The sequence below is a fragment of the Rhincodon typus genome, chromosome 1, assembly GCF_021869965.1.
Source record: "Rhincodon typus isolate 14 chromosome 1, sRhiTyp1.1, whole genome shotgun sequence".
Classification (NCBI taxonomy): Eukaryota; Metazoa; Chordata; class Chondrichthyes; order Orectolobiformes; family Rhincodontidae; genus Rhincodon; species Rhincodon typus.
Window position 1 is genome coordinate 149,804,207 of NC_063332.1, and position 16,588 is coordinate 149,820,794.

The 16,588-nt window shown below is 41.2% G+C and overlaps 1 protein-coding gene and 1 non-coding gene across 2 annotated transcripts in view; both read left to right on the top strand.

Annotated features, from left to right (window-relative positions):
- Positions 1-2,818: 2,818 nt before the first annotated feature.
- LOC109928790 (heat shock 70 kDa protein 4L) overlaps positions 2,819-16,588 on the top strand; it is a 75,450-nt gene continuing 61,680 nt past the window's right edge. Inside the window, exon 1 of the mRNA XM_048609535.1 lies at positions 2,819-2,827. Within this exon, the coding sequence (XP_048465492.1) occupies positions 2,819-2,827 (9 nt within the window). The remainder of the gene's footprint in view (positions 2,828-16,588) is intronic.
- trnak-cuu lies at positions 10,174-10,246 on the top strand. The gene has a single exon. It is a non-coding gene; the product is annotated as a tRNA-Lys (tRNA).

Below are 16,588 nucleotides of genomic sequence, written 5' to 3' on the forward strand. Positions count from 1 at the left end.
CAGAAAAAATTTACAAGGATATTGCCAGGGTTAGAGGGTTTGGGCTATAGGGAGAAGCTGAATTGACTGGGACTATTTTCCCTGGACCATTGGAGGCTGAGGTGTGATCTTACAGAGATTTATAAAATCATGAGGGGCATGGATACGGTACACAGACAAAGTCTTTTCCCCAAGGTGGGGTGTCCAAAACTAGAAGGCATAGATTTAACGTGAGGGGGGGGAAGATCTAAAAGGGACTGAAGGGACAACCTTTTTCATGTAGAGTTTGATGCGTGTATGGAATGAGCTGCCAGAAGAAGTGCTGTAGGCTGGTACAATTACAACATTTAAAAGGCATAAAATGGGTATATGAATAGGAAGGGTTTAGAGGGATATAGGCCAAATGATTTATTTAGGATATTTGGTTGGCATGGACGAGTTGGACCAAAGGTTCTGTTTCTATGCTGTATAACTCTGACTCTATAACCTTCATTTGAAAATCAGGTAGTAATGGGATTTTGAATGTTTATTTTAAAATTTTAGAAGACTCCAGGACCAGCAAGGCTTGTTTTCCATGTGCGTTACCCAGGGAGTCATGACAGGGTCTGTTCTGGAGACTAATCCTATCTCAGCATTGGTAGAATATAATTAATAAATTGATAATTAAAAAGCTCCATTTCAGTAGTGGAGATTAGGAAACTATCATCTATTATCAATAATGGCTAAAACACATCCGGTTCACGAATTTTCTTTAGGGAAGAAAATCTGTCATTGTAATGTGGTCTGGCCTAGATGCGATTCCAGACCCGCAGGAATATGATTGATTCTTAATTGCCATCTGAAATTGCCTAGCAAGACATTCAGTTCAAGAGCATTTAGGCTTGGGCAACAATTTGCCAACATCACCCACATCCCATGGAATAATAAAAAAAGGGTGGCCTGCTCGATGTCATGCTCAGTGCATATTGAGGAAGCCTCCTCCTGACTACCACCTCCTGTTCCCATCCCAGTTCAGCTGATGAATTAGTAATCTTCTAAGTTGAACACTAAATGGAAGAAGCACTAAGGGTGGTAAGGGTACAGAATGTAGTCTGAATGAGTTTAATAACCATCATCAAAAGTGGCTTGGTAGCACTGCTTTTGACTGAGCTGGCCAAGTTGTAAAGGATTTCACTGCAAGACTGGGTCTGCAGCAGGTGCCGATAATCTTACTTGACCTCATCTTCACCGATGCACCAATTCTAGATGCATCTGTACGTGATCATATTGGTAGGTATAACCATTGCTCAACTCACTTCATGTGATATGAACAAACAGCTAAAGGCACAGGATGCTACAAAGGCTCTCGGCCCTGATAACATTCTGGCTGTAGTCCTTAAGACTTGTGATCTTGAATTAGTCATGGACCTCTCCAGGTGTTCCACTATATCTACAACACTAACATATATCCAACAATGTAGAAAATTGTCCAGGTATGTCAGTCCACAAAAAGCAGGACAGTTCCAACCCAGCCTGTTATCATCCCATCAGTCTACTCTTCATCATTAGTGACAGTGCCAGCAAGTAGCAGTTTCTCAGCAGCATTCGGCTTCCTGGCACTCTGTTTAGGCTCCAGCAAAGCCATGCATCTCCTGAACTCATTACAGCTTTACAGTCTGTAAAAGGGGAAAAGAGCTAAGCTCCAAAACTGAGGTAAAAGTGACTGACTTTAACATAAAGGCAGCACTTGACCAAGTAGGCGGCACTTGCTGACACCCAAAAGCATCCATAGTAAATTATACAGTACAGAAGAAGCCTTTTGGCCCTTTCAGTTTGCATTGACAAAAATGACTTTAAATCTAGTCCCATTTTCCAATACTTGGCCCATAGCCTTTCATGTATGACTATCCAAGTGGTCATCCAAGTACTTTTTAATGGTAGTGCAGTCCAAATTCCCACTACCCTCTGGGTGAAGAAAGCTTTCCTCAAATCCCCTCTAAATCTCCTGCTTTTCACCATAAAACTATGTCCCTTTGTTACTGCCCTTCAACTAAGGGGAACAGCTGTTTTCTATCCACCCTGTCCATGGCACTCATATACATGACCTGATCTCATACATATCAAGCAGATCCCATTTCAGCCTTCTCTTCTCTAAAGAAAACAACCTCCAAGCTTATTCAGCCTCTCATCATAACCAAAATGGTCCATCCCAGGCAAAATTCGACAAATCTCCTCTGCACGCCCTCCATAATAATCATCCTTCCTATAGCACGGTGAGAAGTGCACACAGCTCCAACTGTGGCCAAAACCAAAGTTTTGTCTATTCCAACATAACCTCCCTGCTCTTATAATCTATGCTACAACAGATAAAGGCAGGTGTCCATATGCCTTCTTAACTATCCCTTTAACCTGTCCTACCACATTCAGGGATCTGTAGATAAACAACCCAAGAACTCTCTATTCCTCTGAGCTTCCTAGTGTCCTGCCAATTATTGAGTACTCCCTCATCTTGTTACTACTTCTGAAGTGCATCACCTCACACTCATCACAGTTAAATTCCATCACTGATATGCCATCGGACCAATCCATCCATTTTCTCCTGTAATCTAAGACTTTCTTCCTCACTGTCAACCACCCAGCCAATCATTGTGTCATTCACAAACTGACGTATCATCCTCCTCACATTTTCACAGTTCTATAAGACCCAAGAGGGGTGAACCCATGGATGTCCCATTAATTTGTTCATATACCTAGCCGTTGAAGACTAAGGCCTAGGTCTAGTACCCATCTCGGGTCTTACAGTGTAAGCAGTTATGCAAAGACTTGAAAGCACAGCCCTTCCCCAGATCCAGCTTAAACTATGGGTCAGGTACGTGGACGATACTTTTGTGATCATTAAACGAGTAAAGTCAGAAGAAACACACCACCGTATTTACAGCTTACTCACCGGGATCAAGTTCACGAGGGAAGAGGAGAACAACAATCAACTCCTGTGTCTAGATGTAATGATGGAACGAACGAACAACGGTGAATTCCTTACCAGTGAATTCAGAAAATCTAGACACACAGACCAAATCCTGAATTACAACAGTAACTTCACCAGCGTCCACAAACAGAGCTGTGTCAAGACTCTGTTTAAACGAGCAATAACACACTGCAACACCCCGGAACTACGCAAAAATGAAGAGGAACATCTATACAAGGTCTTTACAAACAATGGGTATCCTACCAGCTTCATCCACCGAAGCCTGGCAAATAAACAACACCAAGAAGACACTGAACGCCCTAACACACTGGCCACCCTACCCTATATTAGAAACATATTGGAACTGAATACAAGATTCCTATGACTCTTGGAATAATGATAGCACACAAACCAACAGCCACACTTTGCCAGCTACTCTCAAAGATGAAAGACCCCATACCCACAATGAGCAGGACAAAATATCATGCAGCAACTGCGAGAAGCAATACATAGGATAAACGGGCAGGAAACTCGCCACCAGGATACATGAACACCAACTTCAGCAAAACGGCACGACCAACTCTCCCTCATTTCTATTCACTCCGAAAAAGAAGGACATCAGTTTGACTGGGACAACGTAACAGCAGTAGGACAAGCAAGACATAGACAAGCATGAGAATTCCTGGAAGCCTGATTTTTAACCACTAGTACCATAAACAAACATGTTGAAATAAGACCCCATCTACATACCATTATGGAGCAAAACCAGAAACAGAACTACCCACCATAACAGACCGGACCATATAAATTCAGAACGGAACAGAACAACAATGCTTCAACGGAGGCTAGACAGCACTGAAGATGTCACCTAGAAAGGGGATGAAAAGTCTGCACGAAAATCAGTCAGCTCGGTGAACCAACCAACAATTCCAATTTTGCTTTTTCATGAGATGAAGTCATGTTGTTGTGTCTGAACAATGTGTAGCGTAAATTGTGTCCTAAGTGTGACAGTGCGGCAGCAAGGTCTTCCCCCAAACCAGTATTTCCAGTGTCGAGGAGCTAACTCACTCAAAGCCAATTTCACTGAAATATTTTAGGGATGTCCTCAAAGCATCACTAAGGATGGCAAACATTTTAATCAACTCATGGTACCTGATAAAATGGAAAAAAGTTCATTGGGAAGGCACCGATCATAAAGAGACTTTGTCAGGAACATGCAGAAGCTAAGTCAACAGGGTAGAGGGTGAAAAGACCTCTAAGCAAATCTTCCATATGGCAGAGTCTAGAGATTGTGCATTAGTGTTATCTTCTATCTCAGAACCCATTGAGCCAGAGTGGAAACAAGTCATTCTTGAACCCAAGGAGCTATAAGAAAGACTAGTGGGTATTATGTGACTGAGTTTAATTATACAATTTTTTTTCACATATAGTGATTTTTATTTTGTACATTATTGCGAACTACGAATGCACAGTGATGTACATGTATGATATGTATTTCAACTTGTACATTGTTTTTTTTTCTGAGCAAGAAATGTCAAAAGGACCCTAACTCTGACTTTAACATTGATTCCTGTGAGAACCAATCATCATTTAAAGTTGCTTCATTTAAAATAGCAATTTTCAGGAACACTGCAACTTTACATGAGGACTTATTGAACCACAAAATAGATTTGTTAGCAATATTAAAGCCTTTGGAATTAAAGCGCTGTGTGAATATGAAATTAGCTGAGGCAGAAAGCAGAGAAGTGGTGAAGAGTTGCTTCTAAAAATAAAAGAGCATGTGCAATGGTTTTCCGAGGGGGTTAGTGTTGGAACCACTGCTCTTTTTGATAACTATTAATGATCTGCACTTAGATGTAAAGGGCATAACTTCAAGGTATGTTTACGACACAAAGCCCAGAAATGTGGTAAACAGTAAGGGGCATTTTAACAAATTTTAAAATGACGTGACAGATTAGTGAAATAGGCATATTCATAGCTAATGAAATTTAACACAGGGAAGATGGATATGGCTACTTTTGCTAAAATGAATGAGAAGAGGCAATGTAAACAAAACCAAAGTATGTGATGAAAGAGCCCAAAGACGTATGCACTGAAGTCTTTGAAAGAAAGCTATTAAAAACCTTACAGCATCCTTTTATGATGCCTATATTTGAGGTAGACTGATAGATGTTTTGGTACTAAATGGAGAAAGGAATATGGGATCTGTGCAAATGAAGTAGCAGATAAGAAACTTAGAACATTGGAGCAAAAGTAGGCCATTTAGCCCTTTTAGCCTACTCTGCCATTCAATATTATTATGGCTGATCATCCAACTCAGGAGCCTGTTGCCTCATTTTCCCCAAACCCTTTGATCCCTTAAACCCTAAAGAACTATATATAAATTCTTGAAAATATTCAATGTTTTGACCTTAACTGCTTTCTGGCAGAGAATTCCACAGGCTCACCATTCTCTGGGTGAAGAAATTTCTCCTCTTCTCAGTCTAAATGGCCTACGACATAGCCTTGTTGTCTTGGACTCCCCAGACATCAGGAACATCCTTCCTACATTTACCCATTCTGTTCCTGTTAAAATGTTATAGGTTTCTATGAAATACCCCCTCATTCTTCTAAACTTGTTAGTCCTAACTGATCCGCGCTCTCTTCATGTAAGTCCTGTCATCCCAAGATCTTGTTGAATGTGGAGCAGGTTCAAAGGTCTACTCCAGTTCCTACTTCTTGTGTTCAATATTCAAGGAAGCTCAATTGTTGTCATCAGAGCTTATGCCATCTCCATTCCAGTTTCCCTTAGAAATTTAGGATGTATCTGACCCAGATTAGTTGATTCTTGTGAAATAATGACCACAGAATGACCACACTTACAACAGAGCGAAATTATACCATCTCCAATGAATGAGGTCAAAAAAGCTGCAGCTATGTAACATCAAGTTGTGAATGGTGGTAGATGACTGAACTACTAATGGGAGGAGACTCCATAAACATCCCCATCTTCAGTGACAAATCCAACTGCAGCAGTTCAAGAAGGCAGCTCACCACCACCTTCTCAAGTACTGTGCTCAAGAACTAGCTACTTTGAAGAGAGGGGTGTAATATATATTTATGTTCGTGTGATTTTTAGACTTCAGATTTTAAAATAGTGGCATTTGGGTATTGGTTACTTTTGTGAAGGCTTTAAAAAAATCTGTGTCAGACAGTTCTTCCAGAACAATGACCTAATCCAGTACATGTCAGAGAGCAGGGACTTGCTGAAGTGCTAATGAAAAATTAGTTTATCTGGGGTGATTTATGTCAGAAAGCAAACATTGAAGGCCAATAGTTTGCTTTCTGCTTAGAATAATCAAGGATTGACAGTAGGTTAGAAAACCACGAAATTAAAGATTTTTAAAACAGTCTCAAGAAAACCTGACTGGGGTCAGAAACAAGTAATAAGGAGTTTTCCAAAGCATTCAAAGGAACAAATTACATCAATCAAAAAGTTTAGTTTGTACAACTTTCACACCAGGAGTGTTTGGTTAGAAATCTGCAGATTATTAGAAGCTGAGAATGTCTAAGATCTCAGTTTTGTGAGTATTAATGGAAGAAGAGTCCATAGTTCACAAGACAGAAACTGGGGAGATTCAGTCTAGTTGAACATAAAGATTCGACATAAAGGTTTAATTTCTCTGGAATTAAATTGCTGTAACACAATGGGGTTGACATCTGCCCTTCCAGTAACACCACAGGGTCAATATTTGCAGCCTAATTCTCCAATTCCCCTTCCAGGTTGATGTGCATTCACATCCTACTCCACGTGGAAAATATAAAAGCCCAGTAAAACACACGCTGAAGATCCATGTAGCAACACAGAAATTACTTGGGAAGTTATTGATTACTTTTCGAACAGTAATTATTACTGCTGTGTCGGCAACTATTAGCAATATTGTAAAGTCAAACAAGATTTTGTGCTCAAGCTTACAGTAAAACTTAAACTCAAGGCTTAGAAGTTGATCCATGCAGGGGATGGGATACATGACCTTCTCATAACAGTTGAGATGAAGATAAAGAAAATCGACAGCTTAGAGGGAACAGTAACAAGAATTCAATGTCTATAAATGTGAGATGATACATTTTAATAAAGGAAATAACACCAGTCATTCTATGAGAAATGAAAATCTCAGTGCAGTAGAGGAGCAGAGGGACTTGAAAGTTCTCAGTACATGAAAGGCAACAACTCAGACTGAAAAGCTTGTTAATAACAAAAAAATAGTAGAATCCTAGGTTTTATCTCAAGGGATATGGAATATAGAAGTCAAAGTAATGATAAGCCTATATAAAACCTTAATGAGACTTTGGTTTGATTTCTGTGTATAGTGTTTGGCTCCAAGCTACAAGAAGGATACCAAGCCTTCAAATGTAGATTCAATGGGATATTGCCTTGTATGAGGACTTAGAAATACCTGGAAAGGCATACTAAGTAATTAATTAATATTACAAATAATCTGTCATGTTGAAACTGAACATTTGACCCAAAAGATCCATTCTGGTGCATATGTTTCATGTGAGCTTCTTCCCAACCTTTACCAATCCCACACCTTATAACCTTGAAAGACTGGTTGGGCCTGGGCAGTTGTCCAGTTCACCCCCGGCTGTGTCTACTGTTCAGAAGTTACTAAAGAAATAATTGAATTACAGATTCAAGGAGCTCAGAGATTTTCTGGTCTGTTATCCAACATTCCTTGTTAAAGCATGGTTGGATGAGGTGCAATGTTCCTCCTTTTTTTTCCTATGTGGACTTCTGATTTTTGTTTGCGATATTTAAAGTAGAGTGAAAATCATGAAGTGAAGGCTGATGTTGCATGAGGTTTACCAGCAGGCTGCACAGAGCTTTGATGAGGTGTATTCTGAAGCTAACAGGGATCATCTGACTTTCTTGGTATCAAACTTCAGTTATTTGGAAAAGTTGGGTAAATCTTGGCAAATTGTCATCTAAACTTATTGGAAGTTCATGTTCCTTGGGGGAACTGAGACAATTCCTCACAAATATAGTCATGGAGTGTTTTGTATCAGTGTGAAGACTAGTTGCATAACAGCCTGCAAACTCAAAAGGGACATTTTCTGATTCTGTAAGACATAAATAAGGTCATTAATAACTTTATCACTATAGTTAAGCATTGCTACAAAATGGCCTTTAACAGGAAGGGTTCTGCACCTATGTCCCTGGACCCTAATGGTTGAGGCATATGATCCCAAGCCATTCTAATGTGTTATCAAGAACTATAATCATCGCCTCCCTAGTTCAGACAACATTTAGTGTCAATATTCTTGACTCTTCAGGTGCTTGACTGAAATTGCTGATCCAGATTATCAACTACTGCTGTCGGGCCAATGATTTCTACTGGACCAAAAAGTGTGTGATTTCCACGTTCACTTCTCCTTCTCGATCAATTTGTTGGATTCTCCATCTTTTAGGGTTTGATTTGTTTTTTGAGAGGTGCTCTTGAATTACAAAATTGTTGAAAATGACCAATTCTGCCACAGTGGAAATACTCTGTGTCCCTGCTGGGCAATCTTGTTACCTGCATTGCCATCCAACACTACAAAATGCGTCAAAATATATTACCCACCTTTTCCCTGGGTTTGTCAGGTTTCTTGTAAGGCTGAACAGGCATATTTGTATTTAACCAAGATGATGGACTTGGACACAGCCTTTGAGTTTCCCTGAGTCACATTCGAGTTTCGCGCTTTTCGCTTGGCTTGCCTAATCAACACTATGTCTTTTTCAGACTCAAGAAAGCAGAAAGTTCGTCATTGATAACCCTGGTGTATCATAACCACATGAACTGGCCTATCTTTATATAAATCATTCATAAAGAAATCAAACAATTTTCCAGGATTTTGGGACCAGTGGCTAAACTGGGCACATTCAATAATAAGGATAGTTTTGGGCTAAAATAGATATTAAGTGCTGCTAATTCAGACTGAAAATCTACTGAGGAATCATCAATGTCTCTTCTGATAAGGACATCTTCCAGTGGGGGTCACTGTCTGTAAGAAAACACTGACCTCAAGTTTTTGCTGCTTCAAACAGAGATCTGAGGCTGGTCTATATTTTTGAGAGTGCATCTTCCACAATTCCCATCTTTGTGGCTGTATCAGCCCTTTGATGGCAGAAACTGCTCAGCTAGCACAGACATACTATTCGGTGTAAATCTTACTTTCCTCACCTCTGGTAGATCTTCAACTTAAAGAATTCAGAAGATTTTCCTTTTGGTACTTCAAATTCTTCTGAAGAAAACACCACCAAAATACTGAAGGGAGATAGAGGGCTTGGTGACATGGCACAATGAAAACAATCTGTCTCTTAACGTCAGTAAAACTAAAGAACTGATCACTGACTTCAGAAAGAAAGGAGGAGAACACGCCCCATCAACATCAATGGAACTGAGGTTGAGGGACTGAAGAGCATCAAGTTCCTCAGAGTCACAGTAACCCACAATGTGTCCTGGACTACCCACGTAAATGCGACAGTAAAGAAGGCACAACAATGCCTCTTCTTCCTCATGCGGCTGAGGAAATTTGGCATGTCCATAAGGTCCCTCACCAACATCTGCAGATGTACCACTGAAAGCAGACTGCCCAGGTGCATAACAGCCTGTTATAGCAACTGCTCTGTCCAGGACTGTAAGAAATTATAGAAGGTGGTGTGCACAGTACAGACCATCACGGAAGCCAACCTTCCATCCATGGACTATTTACATGGCTCGCTGCTGCGGAAAGGTGACCAACATCATCAAAGACCCATCGCACCCTGGTAATGATCTCCTACAACCTCTTCCATCAAGCAGAAGATACAAAAGCCTGAACGCACATGTGAGCAGGTTCAGGAACTGCTTCTTACCGTCCTTTATCAGACTGTTGAATGGACTCAAGCCTCAAATAATGTAACCTGCAATGTATCCTGTATGGCTCTAAGTCTTTTTGATCTGTAGATCCTTTGTTTGCTGTGATCTGCCTGCATCACTTGTAAACAAAGCTTTTCACTGTATTTCAGTACACGTGACAATAAATCAATCAATCAATCAACTACTCCAGGTTGATGTCTCCACTGGTACCCCACCATATTTTAGTGTGGGTTTGTCTGTTCAGATAACTTAAGGCCAGACCTCAAAGTGTTTCTTTAAACAATAGTTATGATAATATGTACATGATGCTTCAGTAGCAGGCATCTCTGCCTAGAGCTGTTCTTGTTCCAACTTTTTGACAGACTCTGAGCCTGGCTAGCTCAGTCTGTAGAGCGTGAGACTCTTAATCTCAGGGTCGTGGGTTCAGGCCCCATGTTGGGTGATGCGCTCCTTTTAGGGCCCGGTGGCCAAGTGGGAAGGCATTGGTCTTGTAAAACCAAAAATCATGGGTTCGATTCTCACCTGTGCCTAGCAACACATTGGTTATTAATTTCAGGGCAGCACAGTGGCTCTGTGGTTAGCACTGCTGCCCCACAGCGCCAGGTACCTGGGTTCAATTCCACCCTCGTGCGACTGTCTGCGTGGAGTTTGCACGTTCTCCCTGTGTCCACGTGGGTTTCCTCTGGATGCTCCAGTTTCCTCCCACATTCCAAAGATGTGCAGACTAGGTGGACTGGCCATGCTAAATTGCCCATAGTGTTCAGTGATCTGTAGATTAGATGGGTTATAGGGGAATGGGTCTGGGTGGGATGCTCTGAGGGTCGGTGTGGACTTGTTGGGCCAAAGGGCCCGTTTCCACACTGTAGGGATTCTAATCTAATCTATCTAGTTTCTATCATATGACTACTGAGGTCAAAATAACATCACAGCATATCTCAGACACTGATCTGCAAATTTATTAAACCTCTTCACAGGAATCAAGGACAAAGAACAGTGGATATCAGACTAAATTAAGAGATTCACAAATACAGAATAAGGAAATCTTCTTCATACAGAGAGTTGTGGGATTCTAGAATTCACTTCCAATATTAATATTTGAAGAAGGGCCAATGTGAACATTGAAGATTAAAATGAAAGACGGATGACAAAGAAGGCTATAAGGAGATTTAGGAACAGAGCACATAAATGTGATTAGAACTGTTTGTTCATGTGTAAGTTGAACCCTGGTAAGGACTAGTTGCAGAATGATTTGAATTTTTCTCTCAAAACTTCTATATTTTCTAAGTAATACAGTTCCTACAAACTAAAAATAAACTCCACATTCTGCATAGGATAAAAGTAAAGAGGATTTACTTAAAAGATTTGCAATCCTCAAAGCAGAAAAGTTGCCCAGCCTGGAAAAGGTACATCCTACTTACTGAAGGAATTGAAGGTTATTTTTAATTCATGGGCTGTGGCCTTGCTATTAAGACAAGTTCTGGACCCAATCTTTAAATCTATCTTGGATATGTGGCTGGTGCCAAAGGACTAGAAGATTACAAAACTCTGAAGAATGACAACAATTAGTTGATATATTCAACTAAGCCTATGAGAGCATGGGACTTGACTTGCACACCAGAAAGACCAATATTCTCTACCAACTTATGTCAGATATATAAAATCTAAAATTTTCAACTGAGATCCATGGCGAAGTGTTTTTGGAAACTATTTACCCCAAAATAAACTGACACTGATGAAGACACCAGATCTAATGTGGCAGTTCGGCCATACTAAATTACATTTTCAAACATTGTGATATTAGATCCAATATAAACTCAAAGTCTATTGGGCAGTTGTTCACTTCGTACTACTCTACGATGCTGAAGCTTGAAAAATTTAATAGAAACCATATTAAAGCCCTTGCACAACATCATTGGCACTACTGTAGATAGCTACTGGGAATCAAGTGGGAGGACATAAAAAACAAATATGAGTGCTCTCCAAGACGCATGATGTGCCAAATGTAAATACTTCCAGATCAGCTGAAATAGACGGGATATTTTGTCAAAACGCAAAACTCAAGACGAACAAGTAATTTACCCAGAGCTATTCCAGGGTCTCTGTACATATGGGTGTCAAAGGAAGAAGACAGATCTTCAATGCAACAATCTGCCACTACATTAGCCCAATGGGTGTGGGCCAGTGTTTCTCCCACTATTTCTTCAATTAACATAACCCCATAACCCTCCTTCATGTGCTTATCTATCAATCCTATATATGCATTTAGTTTATTTGCTTCAACCACTCCTTGTGGCAGCAACTGTTAAATTCTAACCATTCTCTGGGTGAAGATGGTACCTATGAATTTCTCATTGGATTTGTTAATGTCAACCTAATATTTATTGTCACTAGTTTTGGTCTCATCTGCACTGAAAATATTTTCTTTATATCTACCCTATCAAAACCTTCCATAATTTTGAAGACTTCAATATGTCACCCCTTAGTCTTTTCTTTTCCAGGGAAAGTGTATTCAAACTTATTAGGTATAACCTCACAGTTTTGATATTATTTGAGTTTTTTGTACCTTCACTAGTATCTCCATATCAATGTTATAAGTGTGATCTAAGCAAGGTTCTGTATAATGAAACATACCATGTCTGTTTTGCAATTATATCCTTCCAGATATCTCCCTCAGTTTCTTGTTTTGCTTGTTAACCTGCATTGTGCCTTTCATAATTTCTGTATTATAACAGACCACATGTTTTTCATTTTTTAGAACTATAAATTGAAATGGAAGTTGAACTGCTATAACTAGAATATCAAGAATTTTTTTTTCCACTTGGAAATCAAATGTTGCGTATTGTTGAGTTATAAAGTACAATTTTTTTTTGGAAGCAATAAAAGACACAATTTAAGACTGAATGTCACTGAGAATCTTTCATGTTAAAAAATTCTACCTGGCAACAGCCCTCTGATCGAGCTGTTAAAAAAACTGTGCCAAGAGCCTCAGAGTGGAAAACATTCAGCGTCTGCAGGCAGAAAGCATTTCTCTCTCCATGTGGGCAAAAGACAACCTGGGAAAGCTTAAAAGAAAAAAAATTATACAAGACCCAAGTTCAATTGATCAACCATTGAATCAAATGACCACTATCAATCTATAGAGAACAATATATTATCATTGCAAAAATCAAAAGCACTGTGAGAAAAATATTTTTTCAACTTATGGTCTGACTTTTGATCTTTGGACTTTTATTTACTCTATATATTCTTTCAAGCCATTGTACATGTGTTAAACCATTTGTCTTAATCGTGAGTTTTAGGGGTTTGAAGGGTTATAGTTTAACTTGCATAAATTAGAAATTCTTTATTTGAACAGCTCTTGTTAAAGTTACGTGCATTACAATAGTTTTTTTCTGCTTAGAAAAAATACACTCAGGTTGTATTATCCTGAACAGCAATCAGTCAGGCAAATTGGTCTTTTCTGGTGGTCTCATTGAGATTTTATACACTATGTATTTGTGATGACTTTTGGAAAATGATTATCAGCGCAATCTTCCCAGTGAAGTTGTGACAGTTCTGTGACACCACCACCACCAACCACCGCACCCCACCCCCAACCCCACTTCTCTATCCTGTTGAGGTTGGTCGGCTCGCCGAGCTGGTTTGTTGTTCCGCAGACGTTTCGTTACCGTGCTTGGTAACATCCTCAGTGCAGCCTCTGATAAAGCGTCAGTGTGTTTTCCCGCCTGGTTTTTAAAACTCTGGGGTCCGTTGCGATGGATTGCCTCACTTCCGGGTTTCCTCCATAGTGGAATGTATATAGGGTCGAGTTCAATGTGTTTATTAATAGCCTGCTTCGTGGAGTGCCATGCTTCCAGGAATTCTCGTGCTTGTCTCTGCCTAGCCTGTCCCAGGATCTTGATGTTGTCCCAGTCGAAGTCGTGGGTCTCCTTGTCCATATGGATTGAGATGAGTGAGTATTGGTCGTGTCTTTTTGTAGCCAGTTGGTGTTCATGTACTCTTGTTGTTAGTTTCCTTCCTGTTTGTCCAATGTAGTGTTTCTCGCAGTCTCTGCAGGGGATCTTGTAGATGACATTGGTCCTGTCCATGGCGGGGAGTGGGTCTTTAGTTCGGGTGAGCACTTGTCGTAGGGTTGATGTGGGTTTGTGTGCCACTCTGATGCCCAGCGGTCAGTAGTTTAAGCATGTTGTCCTTAGAGATGGTTTCACTGGTGTCGTGTTCTTGTTCAAGCAGTGTTGTCATTGTTTCCCTTGCTAGTGGTATATCTATTGACGTGAATAGGGCGGTGACATCAAACGATATCATGGTATCTTCATCCTCTATCTTTATGTCTTTGATGGAGTTGAGGAATTCTTGGGCTGAGTGGATGGAGTGGGGTGATTTGTTGCCTAAGTGCTTGAGTCTTCTTTGTAGTTCTCTGGCTAATCTGTGCGATGGAGTGCCTGGTAGGGAGACTATGGGTCTGAGGGGGACTTCCGGCTTGTGCACTTTAGGGAGGACGTAGAATCGGGGTGTGTTGTTTCCTTCGGGTTTCGTTCTTAAGTTCATTCACGTCAATAGTCATACCACTAGCAAGGGAAGCAATGACAACACTACTTGAACAAGAACATGACCCCAGTGAAACCGGAATAAAATTCACCAGAGAGGAGAAGAACAAACAACTCCCATTCCTGGACGTCATGGCAGAGCGCAAGACAAATGGGGAACTGCAAACGAAAGTACACCGAAAAGCCACACACACAGACCAGGTATTGAACTTCAATAGTAACCATCCCAGCACACACAAACGAAGCTGCGTGCGAACACTATTTAAAAGGGCAACAACACACTGCACCAACATGGAACTACGCCAAGAGGAGGAGGAATACCTCTTCCAAGTGTTCAAGGATAATGGATATCCAAAGAACTGGCTCAGGAGATGCCTACAGGAATAGCATCAGAAAGATTCTACACGTCCTGACACACTCATCACACTACCCTACATCAGGAACACGTCAGAATTCACCACAAGACTTCTACGACTGCTGGGCATCAGAGTGGCACACAAACCCACATCAACCCTACGACAAGTGCCCACCCGAACTAAAGACCCACTCCCTGCCATGGACAGGACCAATGTCATCTACAAGATCCCCTGCAGAGACTGCGAGAAACACTACATCGGACAAACAGGAAGGAAACTAACAACAAGAGTACATGAACACCAACTGGCTACAAAAAGACACGACCAATACTCACTCATCTCAATCCGCGTGGACAAGGAGAACCACGACTTTGGCTGGGACAACACCAAGATCCTGGGACAGGCTAGGCAGAGACAAGCACGAGAATTCCTGGAAGCATGGCACGCCACGAAGCAGGCTTTTAATAAACACATTGAACTCGACCCCATATACATTCCACTACGGAGGAAACCCGGAAGTGAGGCAATCCATCGCAACGGACCCCAGAGTTTAAAAGCCAGGCGGGAAAACACACCAACGCTTCATCAGAGGCTGCACTGAGGATGTTACCAAGCACGGTAACGAAACGTCTGTGGAACAACAAACCAGCTCGGCGAGCCAACCAACTTCAACACCCACAACCCGAGCTATAAATCTACTCCAAAATCTTAGACTTCTCTATCCTATTTCAGGTCATTACAAGGTGGCCAACCATCCTGTATTTCATGGGATTATCCCACAACTTTTCAATCTGTCCTGCATCCCCTACATCATCTTCCCAAAATGCCATTTGTCATGTAATTCTTTGTGCTGCTGGACATGGTTAGTATACCCAGGAACAATGACCTGCAGAAAAAGGTGGATTGGCTGGTCTGCACTATACTTCCACTGCGCCTCAAAATAATGTATGAGAGTAGTGGTGAGTACAATGGAGCTGGTGTCTCTGGTGCGGATCCAGCTGTGTTCAGCAGGCTGGGGAGGACTTTCCAGCATCCGATAGACATGAGTCTCAAGTAGCCCAGGGGATGAAGTCTAACAAGCAAAATGTGGAAGGTGTCCCCCCAGGGTGTCAGACAGGCCTGGGGGGGGTGAGAGGAACTGTTGGTTATATTGGGGTTATGGATTTGGAAGAGGAGAAATTGAGTAGGGAAAAGGGAGAGGGGAAGGGTGGCTCCTGATCAAGTAAGTGTGTGAGCTGTTGTGAAGTGGGGTTGATGAGTATGTCTGTGGTTGGGAATTAGGTGGAGGTGTGTGTCTGTTTGTTGGAGAGCAGTGTGGATTGCCTGGGGAGTAGTGTGGGGCTTTAAGGGAGCAACATGTACAAAGCTTTGATAGGGCAAAGAAGGCACACCATAAGTGATGTATATGTTGAATGTTGCAAAGAGCAATGTTCTGTGCTGACAGAATCCTTTTGGGCCTTCTTGACCCTTCTAATGCATATGCACACTGTTCCGTCATACCTCGCCCCTCAGCCTCCTGCGGTTCTGGTCTTACCAACAATCCTTTCTATTTTATTTCCTCAAAACTGGCAATGCTCGTGGATTGAGTAGAAGTGTACTCTGCATCACACTTGTCTTTACTGTATTTCATGCAGCGCCATCTAGTCTGTCACATCTTCTTGTATGATTGTTAACTTTCTTAACTTTTCAGTCAGAGAGGACAAATATTTCCGTTAATGAAAGAGGCAGTTTGGGCTGGGGTGTGGTAATGTGGGTGACTAATTGATAAGGAAGCGGGAGAGCTGTCTAATGTCATTAATGATGAAATGAACACAGTAGTACCCGCATGGGCCCAAGCTATGCCTGCCTCTTTGTAGGTTACGTGGAACAATCCCTCTTCCG